We start from the raw sequence: 21,690 nt of genomic DNA on the forward strand, positions 1-21,690 counted from the left end.
AGTATTATGACTACACCGTCGTTTTAGGACAAAAAAATACATAACCTGTTTATCTATAACCATGATTGTAGGTATATGTGTAATCAGTAAAAAAAACATTGGTAAAATATAAAGATGAAAAATTGTAATTTAATAACATGTTAAAAGGCCGACACAATAAACGCGGAGAGAAATTTTCAAATTTTCATCAATTTCAAGTGAGTATAACTTTTTAATGTAAGAATAAAAATACAAATTTTTTAACCAATTCTTTTTTAAAAACTCTTCTAAATAAATAGGCTATTTTGAAAAAAAAATATATATATAAAATTAAAACAAGAAGTGCAACAAGAAACGTGGTACTTATAGCGCGAATGAGTATAATTTAATTAAACAAAAAAAAACCTTAAAAATATTCACTAAAACAAAAGTTATCTCATTTGTCGAATCATTGTGGAACACCCTGTATAGACAGCTTAAATAGTTTATAGAAGATATATTTGGAAAGAAATGACAACACCAACAAATTGGTAAGCCAAAATAATAACTAAGCCTAATGACAAATAGCGCAAAACACTTCAAGTCCAAGTATGGGTTTTTTGAGATATTTATGTACAATGCAACTGTATACCATATGCTATACCTCCTCAAATCCAATTATGTTAAAAATCGTTTTAAAGAGTGATTTTAAATTATATTTAAGTCCGTTATGTAATATCTCAATGTTTGTACAATTTTAAAAAGCTCATTCTTAAAACACCCATTTTTGGACTTCATGTGTTTTGCGTAAACGGGAACGATATGTGTTATTAGATATAAGTATTACCTCGGTTAACTAAATCAACATAATTACGCGAACAACTTTAACCAAATATGTAAATAATTCTGGTTTAAAATCCTAATTCAATAATTGATCACATTCTCTCTTCTATTCTAACGTAACACCCGTCGACAAACGCTTGTGTCCCAGCATAAGTTAAACGAAGATTTTCTGGTTTTGGACACTTGTCCGACGGACTGAAACGATAAGATCTGACCAATGTTGAGACGACAGATTTCATTTGGAGCATTGCATATTTCATACCAATGCAATTTCTGTAACCACCGCTAAAGGGAAGGAACGAATACGGATGGCGACTGCGACATGCTTCGGGCAAGAAGTGGTCCGGATTGAACTTTTCTGGTTCCGGATAAAGGTTTGCATTAAAGTGTATGCGACCAGAGCAAAATATGACCGATGAACCTGTGGATATTTTTTTATAATTACCTAAATTAGTAGTTTCAAACACCGAATGTAGCAATTTATCAAACAAATTTGTCTACGGCCGTACCTGCAGGGATTAAGTAGCCTCCGATAACAGTTTCTTTTTCAACGTTTCTGCCAAACAAGGGAAAAGGGGGAAAATGTCTTAGAGTTTCTTTGATTACACGTTCCAAGTAATCCATCTTTTGTAAATCCTCGTAGGTAGGTGGTCGATCCGGATCGCCAGTAGAAAATATTGTCAATAACTCTTCCAATACCTATTAAGAGTGATAATTAAAATTTATCATGTTTTTGTCACTAAGAATACCTATAATGGGTATTTAATTTAAAAGTTCATAATACTGAATACGTAAAATAGTATACTTTATTTTGTATATCCTGATGATGAGCCAACATAAATATTGAACACGCTATCGCCAAAGCTGTAGTATCTTGACCCCCTAAAACCAAATATTAAGGATAGAATTAAAGGAAATACAGCGCTTTAACGATTTGATATGTCATAGGTAACGCATTGTGTATTTGTTAGAGAATTGAATGTTATCAAATTTACAACCTGTTTTGATATTCACGAATAAGAACACAAATATATAGTTGATATTATTTATCAAAATAAAGTATACCGCTAATAAATGTTAAAAAAAATATATATATATTAGAGTAATTCAACAAATAAGATCATTTTTTTAATTTAAATAATGACGCAATAAAAAATTATGAAATTGTTTTGACCGGTTATTATAACATTTTGTCTAGACCATTCGATCAATTTGAGTAATCATAGATTTTATGATAATTGAAAAGTACCACTTTATCCACTTTATTAGCAAATAACGTACCAACTGTGTCTTAACATTTTTTAAGGTCAACTATAATACACATGCCAACAATTATTTCTTAATATAATGTTTAAAAAAAAAATGTACCAATTATAGTAGTTATTATTTCATCCCGTAATTGATTAAATGACATCTGATGTTCATTCTCGAGCAGTATTTCAATAAAAGATTTACATTTAAGGCCCATACACTCTTCGTTATGTTCTCCTTGACTGTTTATCCTATTTTTCAATTCTGTTTTTTTTTCTGGACTAAATCATCGATGAAATTGTAAATTTTATTTTGGCTAATGTCATGTTTACGTTTATACGTCGACAACTGAAACAGACTCCTGTTCAGAAACCATGGGTGTGTTACTCGGTATTCTACAGCCTACAAAAACAAATTTTTATTACTAACAGCTGACATGCCAGCTCAAAAAAAAACATCAGTCAAGTACGTTTAAGTATGTAAAGTATGGCTAGTGATATTGAAAACTCTTTTACACTGCAGGCCCGGATTAATGGACCCCATTCTAGGGTCTCCATAAACTACCAAAAAAAAATAACTTTTGTTTATTAAAAATGCGAACAAACCTTTTGGATGAAATGTAAGTTCTCCAAAAATTCGTGTTTGGCGTTTTTCTGTGTATTAAATTTTACACCCAAAGCGGTTCTTCTGATCATCTCCATTGTCGCCATCCCGATTGCACAGCTTATTTCGCATTCATTTGTATTGCTATCCCGTTTCTCGTACAATACTTGGCTCAGGAATTTGGCTTCCTCGTAAAATATCGGTATGAACGATTTTAGCATCGAAAATTTAAACCCCGCGGCTACCAATTTTCTATAATTATCGAAACAAATTGAAACTGATATTTGATAATCGGTAACTTCGAAAAAGTGACATTGTAATAATTGGCGATAGAAATTAAAAACTAATTACATTCCGTAATCGATTACAAAGGGATTACAGGTTACACGTAATTCACGATTAATAATAAAATTGGATCAAATTAATTACCATAATCCTAAATTTTTGAATTAAGGATTATATTTAATCCTTAGTTTACGGATAACAGTATATGGTTTATATTATTGATCACAGGAGATCACACTAAAAAAGCTTACCTGTTATTTTTCCATTCGTCAAACACCCTGTTTGTAAATAATCCATCGCCCATAATTGATTCGCTAGCAACATTATAAAGTTTAGCTTTGTTGAACATACTAGGATTGGTAAGAATCGCTTCTATTTCTTCGGGGTTTCCTGGAAATACGTATAATTGATCCAAAATCCAAGCTTTGAATAAAGTATTCTCAAACCTATACCACAAAGACAACAAAACTAATTACTGTTGCTCTGAAATTACTAGAAATTGAGAATACCAAAAGAGTAATAATATGTAATAGTTAGACATGAACACAGCATAGTTACTTTCTGCCAACTTTTAATATATTCTTCAATAGTTTTTCAGGTCCTCCAAGTAAAACAGGTAGCATTCCCACAAAAAAGAAACCATCTGGACCTGGTATTCGTTTTGCTAATGATATCTTTCTTCGGCTTACTATTTTATAATACACAACTACTAAAAATAATATTACCGCTGTAAGTATAACGATAATGTTATTAAGGCTTGTATCATTTATTATGTCCGACACCTGAAAATATTGTGTCCATTAATTAATATTTTTTTATATCATAGTATTCTTTTTGTTAAATGTAATTTAGTGCTATACTAAACAATTTTATGTTGTAGCTAAAATATTAGTACAAACATTACAATTTTAGATAAAAGACAATTTAGAGGGATCTGAATAAAGGATAGTATAGTGTTATCATTTGACCATTGAAAAGGGTTTTTTTTTTAAATTTACATGGGTTTATTATTACTTGAACCCCTCGCCATAATAATAATTGAAATGTTGAGTTAATGATTTTTTTACCTGATGAGACGAAACCATTTCATTAAATTTCATTTTCTATAAGACGATGATTATCTGAGCAGTTATACACAACGAGTAATTGATTTTTTAATTATTCTTAACATTTATATTCTCATGCCTACGAACATTCAAAACGAATAAATAAACGATTATAAATAATATTATGATTTTAAATAAACGTTATTACAATTTACGTTCACATACATAATCGATGTGAAACTTGCATTTGAATAAAAATATGAATTCTATTGATGTGTTATAACGTATAATAAGTATAATCTACTATTGCATATTCAATAAGGTCATTGTATACAATTTCAATATCTACAATATCACTATTATAGTATTATATTTACGCATTAATAAAATGAATATCGTAACTAAAATGCTTCACATAGCTTAATGTATGTGAACTTGAATATAAATAACACATATTTAACATTTAATATTATTTGTTTGTTCTGAACACTCGCAGGAGTGTGTATGGCATAAGAGTGTAAGTGTTAAGAATATACAAACAAATTGAATTAGTCATTATGTATATCTGCTAAGAAAATTTCAGAAACCACGGGTTTGTTATTCGGTACTCAAAAACCTACAAAAACAAATTTGTTTTACAAAAGGCTGTCATACTAGCTCAAAAATATCTTCGGCATAGAATATTTTAGTTACAAAGTATGCCAGGAATAGTGATAATTTGTTTACACTACAGGTCGTATTAATAGGGACCGAGGAAGGCTAAGGCCCCGGGACCCACATCGAACCACAGCCCTAAAGATGTAACGTGCAAGTGTTTATTTTATTTGTTTATTTATTGTCAATAAAATTCTTTATTAATTGATTTAATTGATTACAGTTATGATGAATTTCCGAAGATACGAGACCTTCTTGTATATAATATTATTTAGGATTAAAAAATTGGTAAGTATGTTTTTACCAAAAAAACGGCCTAAAACACTTATTGGATTTTGATATAAATGTCTTTTGGTTATCGAAATATGTTGTTTAAAAAAATGTGATATTTATGTTATATACAAAAGTGAAAATTTATTTTAAACAATTTTTTTGGATAGAATTGGTGGCATTAGAGTTGGTCTTTGAAAAAGTCTTTGAGAGAATTGGTGGCGTGTGTATTATAGTTGGTCTTTTTAAGATTTAGTTTGTACTTTTATATACTTATAACAGTGTTTAAACGTTTGAAAAAAGTGAAAAATCTAGGGCGGGGATTGAACTCAATTATTTATTTATGTTGTTAATCGTGAATAGAAAACCCGATTATTAATTTGATCCAATGCCGTAAATTCAACTCAAATAAAACACAATTGACCACGTTCAATTCCCTAACAAATAAACAATGTGTACATATTAAAGCATTATGACTATTTTTTTAAATTTGGTTTTAGGGGGTCATGACACGACAGCTTTTACGAATGCATGTGCAATATTTATGTTGGCTCATCATCAGGATGTACAAAATAAAGTAAACTTTAATTCGTATTGTTTTATGAATTTCAAAATTAAATATTATAAATATTCTCGGTAACTAAAAAATGATATATTTTGTATTTCTGCTTATAAATAGGCGTTGGAAGAATTATTGGCAATATTTTCTGCTGGCGACCCAGATCGACAACCTACCTATGAGGATTTACAGAAGATGGATTACTTGGAACGTGTAATCAAAGAAACTCTGAGACTATATACCGTTACTCCCTTGTTGGGCAGAAAAGTCGAAAAGGAAACAATGATTGGAGGCTATTTAATCCCGGAAGGTACGGCCGTAGACAAATTTGTTTGATAGGTTGCCACATTTGGTGCTTAAATTTACTAATGCAATTTATTTTTAAAAATATCTACAGGGTCAACGTTTATAATTTGCACTCAGCTTTTACACTTAAATGCAAATTTATACCCGGAACCAGAAAAGTTTAATCCAGACAACTTCTTGCCCGAAGCATGTCGCAGTCGCCATCCGTATTCGTTCATTGCCTTTAGTGGCGGTTACAGGAATTGCGTTGGTAGCAAATATGCAATGCTTCAAATGAAAACTGTAATCTCAACATTGGTCAGGTCTTATCGTTTTTATCCGTCGGATAAGTGTCCTAAGCCAGAAAATCTTCGTTTAATGTTTGCGATAACACAAAAATTTGTCGACGGGTGTTACGTTAAAATAGAAGCGAGAACATAATCGATTACTGTAGCAGGGTTTTGGACACGAATTATTTACATATTTGGATATGGTTATTTGATTAGTTATGTAATCTTATGGGTTAAGGTTTCGTTCTTTTTATAGGTTTTAGATACATCGGAGCTAATTATATGATTACTTATTATTCAAATAAGGGTTTCATCTGGATAATTGTGTTATCATATTTTTTGGATTTTAGATACATCGGTGTTGGTTAACAAAAATAATATCTATATTTAATAACTAATGACAAATTGTTGGTGATATCGCGTCTCAATATATTTTCTACAAACTGTTTAAGCTGTCTATATAAATGTTTCCTTCGTTTTTAGTCATAATTTATCCGTTCAATTAATAAATTCTTTATATAAACATCTTTATTTAGTATAAGTAGAGTAGTATAAGTGAATAGAAAGTAGTACTCTTTGAAATATTAAAAATATCATGGTACTTTTGTATGACTAATAATAATTATTATTATAAATTATAAGGCATGTGATGTTACGTGTAGATGACTTTATCTGTATTTGTATAAGTACATTAGTAGATGGAAAAACCGTGGTTCTTTTAGCTTCCATGCAAAGCGAGAAGGTATTGGTTTTACTCTGATGTGTGTTTTTTTTTATCTGTATACACTGTAACTTCTTTAATACTGGACCAATTCTTTCGAATAGCAACTCTATAAATCGCAATTTTCATCTAGTTGGTACTTTGGGTGGGTAAAAGTTGAAAAAGTTTAATTCTTCACAGACGAAAGTTGAAAAAAACAAAAAAAAAACCGTACGAGTTTTTAAGTTAGAACTTTTACTGGCTATAATTTCGAGAAAAAGAGTCGGATCGAGTTGAAATGTATAAGAAATAATTATTTGGTATGCCCGCACACGTCAGTTGTGTCAAACTTAAACTATACCCATTTCCCACCCCCCTAGGGGGGGTAAAAATTTTTTGGTTTTTCCGGGTTTTTAGCGGTAATTTTAAAAATTTTGGGTTGAAAATTTGGCAGTAGTTGGAACTCATATGTACCCATAACATATTAAACGGGAAAAAAATTCGGCACTACAGTTTTTTTTTAATTGCCGGGAAACTGTGTTTTCGCAGATTTCGTATATTTTAACAAAAACACCTTAAATCTTTAAAAAAAATTGATCAAATCATTAAAACAATTTTATTTATATCTATGCAGAATGATACTATTAGGTTTTGTGCTCAAGTACCACTTTTGACTTTAAGTCTACACAAATTCAATTTTTTTTTTTTTACCTAAAAACCCTGTGTACCAGATGTGAGAAACGAACAGACACTAAAAACTATCAGTTGGTAACGTCTATCCGTGTTAGATTAGGTTAGGGCCCAATATTCGGTATCATAATATTGTGTTTATTACATGATATCACAGGCGACAAAAATCGTGTAACTGATTATAGTAGACACTTGATTTATTGGGGAAAAAACCTATCCGTGTACTTATTAAGACACTTAATGATTCTGATACGACAAAACCACTGTCGTTATCTCGTTATTTTATAGCCTGCGTTATATAACCTTACCGAAGGCCAACTATGAGTATATAAGGTCCAACTACCTGCAAATTATGAAGAGGACTGTTGTTTTTTGGATTCAAATTAAGTGTTGGTTTTTATGCAGTATACCGCCTCAAAATGTTTTTTTTATTACACAATTTTTTTAAAGGAAAACTAATGTTTTGCATATTGTTATACTGTTATTCATTTAAAGAGATTCACGCTTGATTATTTAAATTGTCTAATATTAGATAATCTGCTTCGTGCTAATTTTAATTTTTTAGTTTATCAACTTGTAGCTCTAATTTTGTCTAAAATATTTCATTATTTTATTACTATGTACAGATTAAGATAAATTTTAATAATAATTAAGTCATAAATGATAATACTTTATTTTATGACTAGATCAAATCTCGTGAACATTTAACATCATGATACTGCTCCTATGATATTATTAAAAAAACACAATTTTTAAAATCTCCATAAAAGGTTATTGTTAAATAACAGGCAACAGCCGACCGCTAGTTGCTATACACGTTAGTAATATTTAACTAATAACTAATATATGTAGGTACAATTTATTGTTTTCTCCATCACAGTACCAGTATACGATTTATTTTAATTTATATGTAAGAAAATCGATTTTTCTTTAGAAAATAACGAGAAATTAATATACAGGATGAGGCAGTAAAACGGCGATTTTCTAATGTATTTAAATGGTAAAACCCGTTTCACTATCCCACCCTTTACATTTTAAAAATCTATGAAAAGGTTATTTTAGTTGCATTTTATTTTGTACATTGTCAATCTAGTAAAATTGAATTATAAAATAGCTTTGAAATAATATAATCTGTGAAGTATAAATAGTTTGTGTGAGATTGCTTTAATGGAAGTATATAATACATAAATATTAATTTTATTGAGAATAAGCGATTATAATTTAAACTATGGAGTACAAACGATTGAAACATGAATCGTCGACCATTCCAACAAAATATAACAAGACATTGTATATGTGTTATTTGGTCCAATAAGTTTTTGCAAAAAAAAAAAAACCAGTACAGTGGGGTCGGTGCATAGTGGGGACGGAGCATAGTTGGGTCGGGGCATATTGGGGACGGGGAGGTCACAGGTTTACAGGAATTTTTAAATCTGAAAGTGATAAAATCACTTTCGAAAAAACGCTTCGATGCAAATCGGTAGTTAGTATTTTCAAGCCAGTACAGTCCAAACCAAGCGCAGTATAAACCAGCAAAGTTAAAAAGTTTTAAATGAAGGTTCTGTATTTACAAATGAGCATCAAAGCGTTAATTTGAAAGTGATTTTATCCGAGAGGACTAGTACAGTAGAGTATAGGCATAATATAATCAAAGCAATGAGGAAACGGAGAGGTCACAGGTCTACAAGAATTATTATAAATAAAAGTGATAAAATTGAATAAAATCGCTTTCAAATTAACGCTTTGATGCTCATTTGTAAATACAGAACCTTCATTTAAAACTTTCTAACTTTGCTGGTTTATACTGCGCTTGGTTTGGACTGTACTGGCTTGAAAATACTAACTACCGATTTGCATCGAAGCGTTTTTTCGAAAGTGATTTTATCACTTTCAGATTTAAAAATTCCTGTAAACCTGTAACCTCCCCGTCCCCAATATGCCCCGACCCAACTATACTCCGTCCCCACTATGCACCGACCCCACTGTACTGGTTTTTTGTTGAAATGATAATTCTGCTATGCATAACCCTAACGTTAAAATGTATTGTGATTGTGTAGTGTGTATTGTGTAGTTTTCGTGGAATAAAACAAACATATTGGTGTACCTCTGTCTGCTCTTTAAAACTGTCCAAGCTCATTTTTAAATATGTTGTATTATTTATTTTCGTTAACTTTCAAGAAAAAAAGTGTATCCTCAAAATATAATTTTTTCAACATTTTGTTGACGTTCAAGTGCCAATTTGGCGTATTTATAAGTATAGTTCTATTGTGGACAAACAATTTTATATTTTCATCTATTTTGATTTTAAAGATATATATTTTTTTCCCATAAAAGCATAAAAAATAACTTTGCCTTCAAAGTTAAAGTATGAAATTAGTTTAGTACTAGTTAAGTAAAATGAAGTTTAGGTTAAAACTATTTAAACCTTAGAGGTGAAATAACTTTGAAAGTGGATAAATCAATAAAAAGGATATCTTTCTATGGATATTTTTTAAAGATGTCAGTACAGCATAAAATATAATATAATAAAAGAAACGAGATTTTAGGTTGTTGGTTTACCTAAATATCAATACAACCAACTGTTTCGAAGCAGAAAATTACTTATTTATTAATGTATATTTAAATACCGTTAAAATTGAACATTACCTGATCTTTTATTGTTTTCATAAAACCTATATGTAAATGCCACAAAAGCTCAAAAATGTTTTGGTATGTAAAATTTACAGTTACATAATTTTCAGCAATGTCCATATAGATTTATTCAATTATACATTATTAAATTATGTATATTTTTGGGATAATAGTTATAATAAATGTAAAATTTAAAAAAACGTTAAAATATCTCACAATCTATTGCTATACCTTAGGAATACTAATAGCTAAGAGACATGTTAATCTAGTTCTAAAGGTATAAATACTATTTAACCCTACACAATTTATCAATAGAACTATTTTTCTTACACAAATACTAGTGCATGCGACTTATGAATAAGTTTCTTGATATCAAATACTTATTCTTGAAAAACGTATTACCTTATATATAAAAATTTCAGTTAATTAATGTCAATATCTGCGAGGAAAAATCAGTGCAACATTAATTTATGCCGTACTTGGAAAGCTCAAAAATGTTTTAGTTATATAGCTTTTAATTATACCACTAAACTTCCATTTGACTACCAATTTATTGGCTTTGTAAGTTGAAATGGGATATTAGGCGGTTTATATATTGATGTGACCGTACAATTTGTAACTTCTACTGTGAGAATTTCTATGTTGTTGATTTCTGTATGACTTGTTGAGAGGATCTTTAGATTATAATTAACAAATATCATACTTCCATACTTCTTAGGTGGTCTCTCAATTGCCAGCTTCATTCCCCTTATCTTCGAACGAATGTTTGATGAAAAAATATATTATAAATATTTACAAGTAAGTTTTAAGTGGTCGGCATTGAAGAACAAGGGCTTAGATTGAGAGTGAAAAAGAGTTTACAAAAATCCAAAAAATGTAGACACCCTCCAAAGTGTTGTTCAAAGTAGGCCACTGAAAATGCATGTATCTTATATACCTATTTTATACTAGTTTTCAGAAATGTTTTGGAATGATACGTCCAACTGGGCCAACGTTTTTTCCATATATACTGTATACTTGTATTTAGTGTTAAAGCCTCCGAAATCTGGAAACTGTTCGATTCTGGAAGTTTATGTATTTTCTTAACCAATATAATAAAGAAACTATGCGTAACAGCAGTATTATGACTACACCGTCGTTTTAGGACAAAAAAATACATAACCTGTTTATCTATAACCATGATTATATGGTATATGTGTAATCAGTAAAAAAAACATTGGTAAAATATAAAGATGAATAAGCCAAAATAAAAACTAAGCCTAATGACAAATAGCGCAAAACACTTCAAGTCCAAGTATGGGTTTTTTGAGATATTTATGTACAATGCAACTGTATACCATATGCTATACCTCCTCAAATCCAATTATGTTAAAAATCGTTTCAAAGAGTGATTTTAAATTATAATTAAGTCCGTTATGTAATATCTCAAAGTTTGTACAATCTTAAAAAGCTCATTCTCAAAACACCCATTTTTGGACATCATGTGTTTTGCGTAAACGGGAACGATATGTGTTATTAGATATAAGTATTACCTCGGTTAACTAAATCAACATAATTACGCGAACAACCTTAACCAAATATGTAAATAATTCTGGTATAAAATCCTAATTCAATAATTGATCACATTCTCTCTTCTATTTTAACGTAACACCCGTCGACAAACGCTTGTGTCCCAGCATACGTTAAACGAAGATTATCTGGTTTTGGACACTTGTCCGACGGACTGAAACGATAAGATCTGACCAATGTTGAGACGACAGATTTCATTTGGAGCATTGCATATTTCATACCAATGCAATTTCTGTAACCACCGCTAAAAGGAAGGAACGAATACGGATGGCGACTGCGACATGCTTTGGGCAAGAAGTGGTCCGGATTGAACTTTTCTGGTTCCGGATAAAGGTTTGCATTAAAGTGTATGCGATCAGAGCAAAATATGACCGATGAACCTGTGGATATTTTTTTATAATTACCTAAATTAGTAATTTCAAACACCGAATGTAGCAATTTACCAAACAAATTTGTCTACGGCCGTACCTGCAGGGATTAAGTAGCCTCCGATAACAGTTTCTTTTTCAACGTTTCTGCCAAACAAGGGAAAAGGGGGAAAATGTCTTAGAGTTTCTTTGATTACACGTTCCAAGTATTCCATCTTTTGTAAATCCTCGTAGGTAGGTGGTCGATCCGGATCGCCAGTAGAAAATATTGTCAATAACTCTTCCAATACCTATTAAGAGTGATAATTAAAATTTATCATGTTTTTGTCACTAAGCATACCTATAATGGGTATTTAATTTAAAAGTTCATAATACTGAATACGTAAAATAGTATACTTTATTTTGTATATCCTGATGATGAGCCAACATAAATATTGAACACGCTATCGCCAAAGCTGTAGTATCTTGACCCCTAAAACCAAATATTAAGGATAGAATTAAAGGAAATACAGCGCTTTAACGATTTGATATGTCATAGGTAACGCATTTTGTATTTGTTAGAGAATTGAATGTTATCAAATTTACAACCTGTTTTGATATTCACGAATAAGAACACAAATATATAGTTGATATTATTTATCAAAATAAAGTATACCGCTAATAAATGTTAAAAAAAAATATATATATATTAGAGTAATTCAACAAATAAGATCATTTTTTTAATTTAAATAATGACGCAATAAAAAATTATGAAATTGTTTTGACCGGTTATTATAACATTTTGTCTAGACCATTCGATCAATTTGAGTAATCATCGATTTTATGATAATTGAAAAGTACCACTTTATCCACTTTATTAGCAAATAACGTACCAACTGTGTCTTAACATTTTTTAAGGTCAACTATAATACACATGCCAACAATTATTTCTTAATATAATGTTTAAAAAAAAAAAATGTACCAATTATAGTAGTTATTATTTCATCCCGTAATTGATTAAATGACATCTGATGTTCATTCTCGAGCAGTATTTCAATAAAAGATTTACATTTAAGGCCCATACACTCTTCGTTATGTTCTCCTTGACTGTTTATCCTATTTCTCAATTCTTTTTTTTTTCTCTGGACTAAATCTTCGATGAAACGGTAAATTATACTTTGGCTAATGTCATGTTTACGTTTATACGTCGACAACTGAAACAGACTCCTGTTCAGAAACCATGGGTGTGTTACTCGGTATTCTACAGCCTACAAAAACAAATTTTTATTACTAACAGCTGACATGCCAGCTCAAAAAAAAACATCAGTCAAGTACGTTTAAGTGTATAAAGTATGGCTAGTGATATTGAAAACTCTTTTACACTGCAGGCCCGGATTAATGGACCCCATTCTAGGGTCTCCATAAACTACCAAAATAAAATAATTTTTGTTTATTAAAAATGCGAACAAACCTTTTGGATGAAATGTAAGTTCTCCAAAAATTCGTGTTTGGCGTTTTTCTGTGTATTAAATTTTACACCTAAAGCGGTTCTTCCGATCATCTCCATTGTCGCCATCTCGATTGCACAGCTTATTTCGCATTCATTTGTATTGCTATCCCGTTTCTCGTACAATACTTGGCTCAGGAATTTGGCTTCCTCGTAAAATATCGGTATGAACGATTTTAGCATCGAAAATTTAAACCCCGCGGCTACCAATTTTCTATAATTATCGAAACAAATTGAAACTGATATTTGATAATCGGTAACTTCGAAAAAGTGACATTGTAATAATTGGTGATAGAAATTAAAAACTAATTACATTCCGTAATCGATTGCAAAGGGATTACAGGTTACACGTAATTCACGATTAATATTAAAATTGGATCAAATTAATTTCCAAAATCCTAAATTTTTGGATTAAGGATTATATTTAATCTTTAGTTTACGGATAACAGTTTATGGTTAATATTATTGATCACAGGAGATCACACTAAAAAAGCTCACCTGTTATTTTTCCATTCGTCAAACACCCTGTTTGTAAATAATCCGTCGCCCATAATTGATTCGCTAGCAACATTATAAAGTTTAGCTTTGTTGAACATATTAGGATTGGTAAGAATCGCTTCTATTTCTTCGGGGTTTCCAGGAAATACGTATAATTGATCCAAAATCCAAGCTTTGAATAAAGTATTCTCGAATCTATACCACAAAGACAACAAAACTAATTACTGTTGCTCTGAAATAACTAGAAATTGAGAATACCAAAAGAGTAATAATATGTAATAGTTAGACATGAACACAGCATAGTTACTTTCTGCCAATTTTTAATATATTCTTCAATAGTTTTTCAGGTCCTCCAAGTAAAACAGGTAGCATTCCCACAAAAAAGAAACCATCTGGACCTGGTATTCGTTTTGCTAATGATATCTTTCTTCGGCTTACAATTTTATAATACACAACTACTAAAAATAATATTACCGCTGTATGTATAACGATAATGTTATTAAGGCTTGTATCATTTATTATGTCCGACACCTGAAAATATTGTGTCCATTAATTAATATTTTTTTATATCATAGTATTCTTTTTGTTTAATTTAGTGCTATACTAAACAATTTTATGTTTGAGCTAAAATATTAGTACAAACTTTACAATTTTAGATAAAAGACAATTTAGAGGGATCTGAATAGAAGATAGTATAGTGTTATCATTTGACCATTGAAAAGGGTTTTTCTTTAATTTAAATGGGTTTATTATTACTTGAACCCCTAGCCATTATAATAATTGAAATGTTGAGTTAATGATTTTTTTACCTGATGAGACGAAACCATTTCATTAAATTTAATTTTCTATAAGACGATGATTATCTGAGCAGTTATACACAACGAGTAATTGATTTTTTAATTATTCTTAACATTTATATTCTCATGCCTACGAACATTCAAAACGAATAAATAAACGATTATAAATAATATTAATGATTTTAAATAAACGTTATTACAATTTACGTTCACATACATAATCGATGTGAAACTTGCATTTGAATAAAAATATGAATTCTATTGATGTGTTATAACGTATAATAAGTATAATCTACTATTGCATATTCAATAAGGTCATTGTATACAATTTCAATATCTACAATATCACTATTATAGTATTATATTTACGCATTAATAAAAAGAATATCGTAACTAAAATGCTTCACATAGCTTAATGTATGTGAACTTGAATATAAATAACACATATTTAACATTTAATATTATTTGTTTGTTCTGAACACTCGCAGGAGTGTGTATGGCATAAGAGTGTAAGTGTTAAGAATGTACAAACAAATTGAATTAGTCATTATGTATATCTGCTAAGAAAATTTCAGAAACCACGGGTTTATTATTCGGTACTCAAAAACCTACAAAAACAAATTTGTTTTACAAAAGGCTGTCATACTAGCTCAAAAATATCTTCGGCATAGAATATTTTAGTTACAAAGTATGCCAGGAATAGTGATAATTTGTTTACACTACAGGTCGTATTAATAGGGACCGAGGAAGGCTATGGCCCCGGGACCCACATCGAACCACAGCCCTAAAGATGTAACGTGCAAGTGTTTATTTTATTTGTTTATTTATTGTCAATAAAATTCTTTATTAATTGATTTAATTGATTACAGTTATGATGAATTTCCGAAGATACGAGACCTCCTTGTATATAATATTATTTAGGATTAAAAAATTGGCAAGTATGTTTTTACCAAAAAAACCGGCCTAAAACACTTATTGGATTTTGATATAAATGTCTTTTGGTTATCGAAATATGTTGTTTAAAAAATGTGATATTTATGTTGTATACAAAAGTGAAAATGATTTAATGATGATAAAAATTATTTTTAGTAATTACTAATGGTAAGGTTAAGTTAGGTTAATAACAATTAATATTGCCTAGTAGAACTTTAACTAGTTTGTAAGGCGAAAAAATGTAATTAAATGTAGAAAGGGTGTGTGGAACCAAATGATAATTAATTTATCTTACACTATACTAAGTAAGCAACTTAAGAAACACCATGGAGCATACACAAAAATAAAAACATTAATGTGAAAACAATACCTTTGCAACTAAGTATTGAAGCTAAAATGTTTAACGATTAGGTTATTAGTAAATTACTAAGAACATTAAAAATTATTTTTACCTGCCAAAACGAAACCATTTCGTTTAATTGCATTTTCTATAGGATGAATATATGAAATACTAATACTACAACCAACTTTTAGTAACTATACAGTACGACTAACTAGGTTTTTCATTATTCTAAAATGTATAATCTCATGCGCACTCTTACTAGTACTTAGAACAAATAAATAGTATGAAGTTTACAAAAGAACATCGTTGTAACTAATAATTACGTTCATAAGCTATGGGAAACTCATATTTTAATTAAAATATAATTTTTTAATATTTATACTTTAAGCTACTATTCAATATTTTTATAGCGTTGAATTAATAATATTTTACCTACTAAAAAGAAACAATTTCATTTAATTAAATTTAAGTAGGAAGTACGATTATTCAGTAATTATTCAATATTTTGCATTATATGAAATGAAGCCCGCATAATTAGGTCGTAATAATAAGGGTGTTACTGCATATATATATATATATATATATATATATATATATATATATATATATATATATATATATACAAATCAATGTAAAGACAATAATGTGGTTAAAATTGCATTATTTGGGGTTATGTAACCTACCCGACATAATTTATTTATTATTTATTTTGGTATAATAATAACCTAGGGATTGCATTACCTTATAATTTAATAAAATTTAGTTTTAGCATCCTATAATTTCTATGGTGGAATACGAGATTTAAAAATATAGCTATATACATGTGAAACATTTTTTTTATAACAATACCGCTTTTTATAAAAGTTAATTATTTTACCAACGTTTCTATGACCCATGCAGATTTTTTTGTAGAAATATAGCATAATACATGTATATTTTTAATATTCTGCAGAATTATTGCTTTTATAATCATTTTCTAGTGAATAAAAAAATAATTGTTCTCGGGTCCATATGAAAAAGCGTTAAATTGGTGTTTTATTTTGCATGATTTCAAGTTCACAGGTGTGTTTTTTTTTATTATTAACTTGCTAATACTTTTATGATATATAGAGGGACCATACGAGTAAATCGGTTAGGGAATTTTTTATTCTAAAATATCACTTTTTCAGGTTGGCCTAAAATTTAAAAAAAAAGTATAGTATTACATTTTTTATATTATATTTTTCAAATGAACTTTCAGTTGATTTATGATTATCTTACTGGATGTAAACTTAACCGAAATTAGCGTAAAATGTAAATAATATTAAATCTTTCTAAATTTTAAGCCGTCTTAGACCCGGCCGGTGAAAATAACGAACGTTTGACCTAAAAGAAATAAAACACCCTGACTTTAAAATCCTAAATTATTGGAATTTGTTTTCAAGTTTTAATAAATGAGTAATCATTAAAAAAAAAACATTTTAAACTTTATTCCTTTATCGTATTCCTATTCATGCTGTGTACTGATATTTTTAATTGTCCATGGAAAGGTATAATATTTAAAGGAAGGCTATGGCCGGGACCCACATAGAACCACAGCCCTAAAGATGTAATGTGCAAGTGTTTCGAAACGTTGGCGAACTAGTCTCTTGACTAGTTCGCCTTTGACTAGATCCCACTTAGATGTCTTCTTCCAAGTTGGAGTAACCTCAAGTCATGTAAATAGAGTAAATATTCTCGAATGTTTCTGAAAGTAAAATTTTTGAACAAAACATCAATATAAGATAATAGTAAGTACCGCAAAGAGATACGAAGAATTTACACAATGTTGTCGTATAGCTATGAAAAATATATTTGAGTCTACCAAAAAAGCTGTTGTTCAGAAAAAAGACACTTCATAATTACCTCACACTAAAAACAAACGTACGTAATCTGGAAAACTTCAAATACTTGATCATATTATTTTTTAGAAATAAAAAAAAATTTTTATTGTATTTAAAATTTAATTTTAAAATAACTCACTCTAAGCATTTGCAAGTAATAAAGCAGAAAAAAAAAAGTAAAAGGATAAATTAAACATATGTAATTTGTAAGTCTACCAAAAAGCAGTTGTCTCGAAAAAAGCCATATCAATGTGATCTCACATATAAAACAAACATAGATAATCTGGAAAATTTCATATACTTGACCATATTATTATTTGAGAAATTAAAATTAAATTTAAAATACAATAAACTGTGATAACTAACTTCAAACATTTGCAAGTTATAAAGCAGGGAAAAGAAAGTAAAAGAGGATACAAAAACATATGTATGTTTTTTAATAAAACATATTTTTTTTAAAATAGTGTACCAAAAAGTGATACCAATTTTAAAAAAAAAATATTTTATTGTTAAAGTTGGTTCCTGGAATTTTGTTTCCTCGTAAAATATTGGTACGAACGATTTAAGCATCGAAGGTTTAAACGCTGCAGCTACCATTTTCTATACATTTTATAATACCAAATTAAAATTATATTTGATATTAGGAAAATTTGAAGGAAATATTATAATTATTGGCGAGAAACTGAAATCCTAGAATTTAAAATTTAAGTATTAATAGTTTACATTATATTTTAAAATGTGTTATACATATTGACGCTATATTATTTTTGTTATAATTATAATGATAAATAAATATAAAATAACTCTGAAAATTTTACCTGTTTTTTTTCTATTCATAAAACTTCTTGTTTAAAAATAATCCATTGCCCAAAATTGATTCGCTAAACACATTATATTCTTTAGACTTGTTAAGCAGATTAGGATTGGTAAGAAATGCTTCTACAACCTCAGGTGTTTTAGAAAAAATGTACAATCGATTAAAAACCCAAGCTTTGAATAAAGTGTTCTCGTAACTGTATTACAAAGACAACGAACAAATTATTGTTGCTCTTAAATAAGTAAAAAATAAGAATATCAAAAAAAATATATAAATATATATTAGATAAACGTGAATATATGTAATTACGTTCTGAAAATATTAATCATATTCAATTATAGTTTTTCAGGTCCTCCGATTAAAACGGGCAACATTCCCACTAAAAAGAATCCATCTGGGCCGGGTATTCGATTTGCCAATGACGTTTTTCTCCGGTTTGCTATTTTATAGTATAGAACTACCAAAAACAATATTACCGCTATAAGTATAACGATAATGTTATTTAGGCTTGTACCATTTATTATGCGTGACACCTGAAAATATTATATCCATAAATTCTTATTTTTGTTAAATATAATCTAGTTCTATCAAGATTATATACTCAAAACATTGTTGAAAAAAAATAATCAATATGAAGTAATATTTAGTTTAAAATAATGACTCTATTCCAAGAATAGACGAAGTTGAAGATGGATTTTGAAAGCCAGGCAAAGTGACTAATTCATCATCAACTACATTATTATTATTACTTATTGTTCATTAAAATATTTGGAAGTTATAACCTATTACGATCATAAAACATTTTGACAAAAAAAGAATTAGTATATTTGACAAAATTTAAATATTTTATCTACTTTAATTAGCCTAATCTTATTCCCCTAGCCATAAATAGTTTTTCAGTTCCCGTCAATACCTAGTAATAAGATGATTAGTGGTTGATCCTTAAAGTTAAAAGGTACAACTAAAACAGCAACGGAGTAGAAGATGAAGTCGTGGCTAAAACAGAAGTAGTGATGAAAATAGAACTTGTAACGACAGAGCTAATGTGATATGAGATACGCATAAAATAAAATATTAATAAGAAAAATAAAGACGGTAATGCATATTGGAGTTAGACTATAACAGGCTTGGAGGGGCTCACCACAATAAAATAACTATATATTTTTTCTTAGTTATCTCATTTTCCAGTTATCTGCAATTTACAAGTACAATGATGATTTGATAATATTGATTATCATATTAGAAACTTAGTTTTGTTTCTTAGGAAAAAAAAAATAAAACAACCTTGTTAGTAGTTCATTGTTATTTTGTTGATAAACTTCTAAAAAACTAAACGTCACTTAAGAAACAGTGTAGTCTTATAACCTTTATTGTCTATAGCGCTGTTACGCAACTAAAGTTTTTTTTATTTTTTCTGTAAACTAACACTTTATAAAATTACGTATAAAATACCAAAACATCAATAGCAATGGAAACTGAAATGTTAATACTTTCCTAGCACAATCAGTCAAATATTAAGCGAGTTAAAATATACTCTTTTTTTATTTTAGATATAATTTTTATTTTTCATAAATATTTATTTCCATAACAATGCACAAGGTTGTTTGGTTTTTTTTCCCAAGAGATAAAATTAATATTCTATTATGTTAATAAATATTATTATTATAGCATTGTTCTTATTTTCGCAAGTGTGTGTATTTTGCATGCCCTATAGTAAACAGTAATGTTAAATAGTGATAATGATAAATAATATATGCATGCCTGATGCCTTTTTAGCTTATTGTTCTGAATTAAACTGTACTGACATTTTAATCGTCCATTGAAATATTAATTTTTCCTGATTTTACTAATCTGAACAGTATGGAATTAGTTCTATAACAGGTATTAGTAAAAGTTGTTTCATTTCTTTTAGGTCTAACGTTCGTTATTTCCACCGGCCGGGTCTAAGACTGCTTAGAATTTAGAAAGATTTAATATTATTTACATTTTACGCTAATTTTGGTTAAGTTTACATCCAGTAAGATAATCATGAATCAACTGAAAGTTTATTTGAAAAATATAATATAAAAAATGTAATACAATACATTTTTCTTTTATTTTAGAGTTAATTCTTCAGTACATATTTAACTTCGAGGCCAATCTGAAAAGGTGATATTTTAGAATGAAAAATTCCCTAACCGATTTACTCGTTTGGTCCCTCTATACATCATAAAAATATGAGCAAGTTAATAATAAAAAAAAACATACCTGTGCACTTGAAATCGGGCAAAATAAAACACCAATTTAACGCTTTTTCGATTTTTAATATTGACCTGAGAACAATTATTTTTTTTATTCGCTAGAAAATGATAATAAAAGCAATAATTCTGCAGAATATTAAAAACATACATGTATTATGCTATATTTCTACAAAAAAATCTGCATGGGTCACAGGAACGTTGGTAAAATAATTATTATTGTTTTAAAAATATTTTTTCATATGTATATAGTTAAATTTTTAAATATCGTTTTCCACCATAGAAATTATAGGTTTGTTAAAACTAAATTTTATTAAATTATAAGGTATGAATTCCCTAGGTTATTATTATACCAAAATAAATAATAAATAAAGTATGTCGGGTAGGTTACACAACCCCGAATAATGCAATTTGAACCACATTATTGTCTTTACATTGATTTGCTTATATATATATATATATGCAGTAACACCCTTATTATTACGACCTAATTATGCGGGCTTTATTTCATATAATGCAAAATATTGAATAATTAAAAAGTATTTTTTTTCTCGTAAAACGTGTAATGACCTTGTTAAGTATTCAACAAATTATGTAAACGTAAATAATTTATAATTAATATAATTTAATTGTTCTTAATTCCCGCGGGAGTGCGTATGACATGAGATTATAAATGTTAAAATTAATTAGAAACCAAAATAGTCATTGTGTATAA

General features: G+C 28.9%; 2 protein-coding genes across 2 annotated transcripts in view; both read right to left on the minus strand.

Moving 5' to 3' along the window:
- Nucleotides 1-21,690, minus strand: part of LOC126847962 (cytochrome P450 4C1-like) — a 41,357-nt gene that overhangs the window by 2,344 nt on the left and 17,323 nt on the right. The gene's annotated exons all lie outside the window — the stretch shown is intronic.
- Nucleotides 348-16,312, minus strand: LOC126847963 (cytochrome P450 4C1-like). Its single transcript, XM_050588422.1, has 8 exons — nucleotides 16,169-16,312; nucleotides 14,294-14,517; nucleotides 13,987-14,181; nucleotides 13,453-13,702; nucleotides 12,964-13,249; nucleotides 1,607-1,683; nucleotides 1,311-1,500; nucleotides 348-1,222 (listed from the first exon to the last, which is right to left on the minus strand). Exons 1-8 carry the CDS (start codon nucleotides 16,199-16,201, stop codon nucleotides 894-896), a joined length of 1,584 nt encoding a protein of 527 aa, XP_050444379.1. The 5' UTR covers nucleotides 16,202-16,312; the 3' UTR covers nucleotides 348-893.

This window comes from Adelges cooleyi, unplaced genomic scaffold (assembly GCF_023614345.1).
Source record: "Adelges cooleyi isolate 19-005CV unplaced genomic scaffold, UGA_ACOO_1.1 ACOO_flye_CR_arks_rails_tigmint_CR_PRNA_14, whole genome shotgun sequence".
Lineage (NCBI taxonomy): Eukaryota > Metazoa > Arthropoda > Insecta > Hemiptera > Adelgidae > Adelges > Adelges cooleyi.

Excerpts from the sequence above, each read along its gene's own strand:
- LOC126847963 (XM_050588422.1), bottom strand. The coding sequence starts at position 16,201 with ATGCAATTAAACGAAATGGTTTCGTTTTGGCAG. Across the intron at positions 14,518-16,168 it reads AAATGGTTTCGTTTTGGCAG|GTGTCGGACATAATAAATGA; the intron begins GTAAAAATAATT and ends CAATATTTTCAG. Across the intron at positions 13,703-13,986 it reads GACGAATGGAAAAATAACAG|AAAATTGGTAGCCGCGGGGT; the intron begins GTGAGCTTTTTT and ends CGATAATTATAG.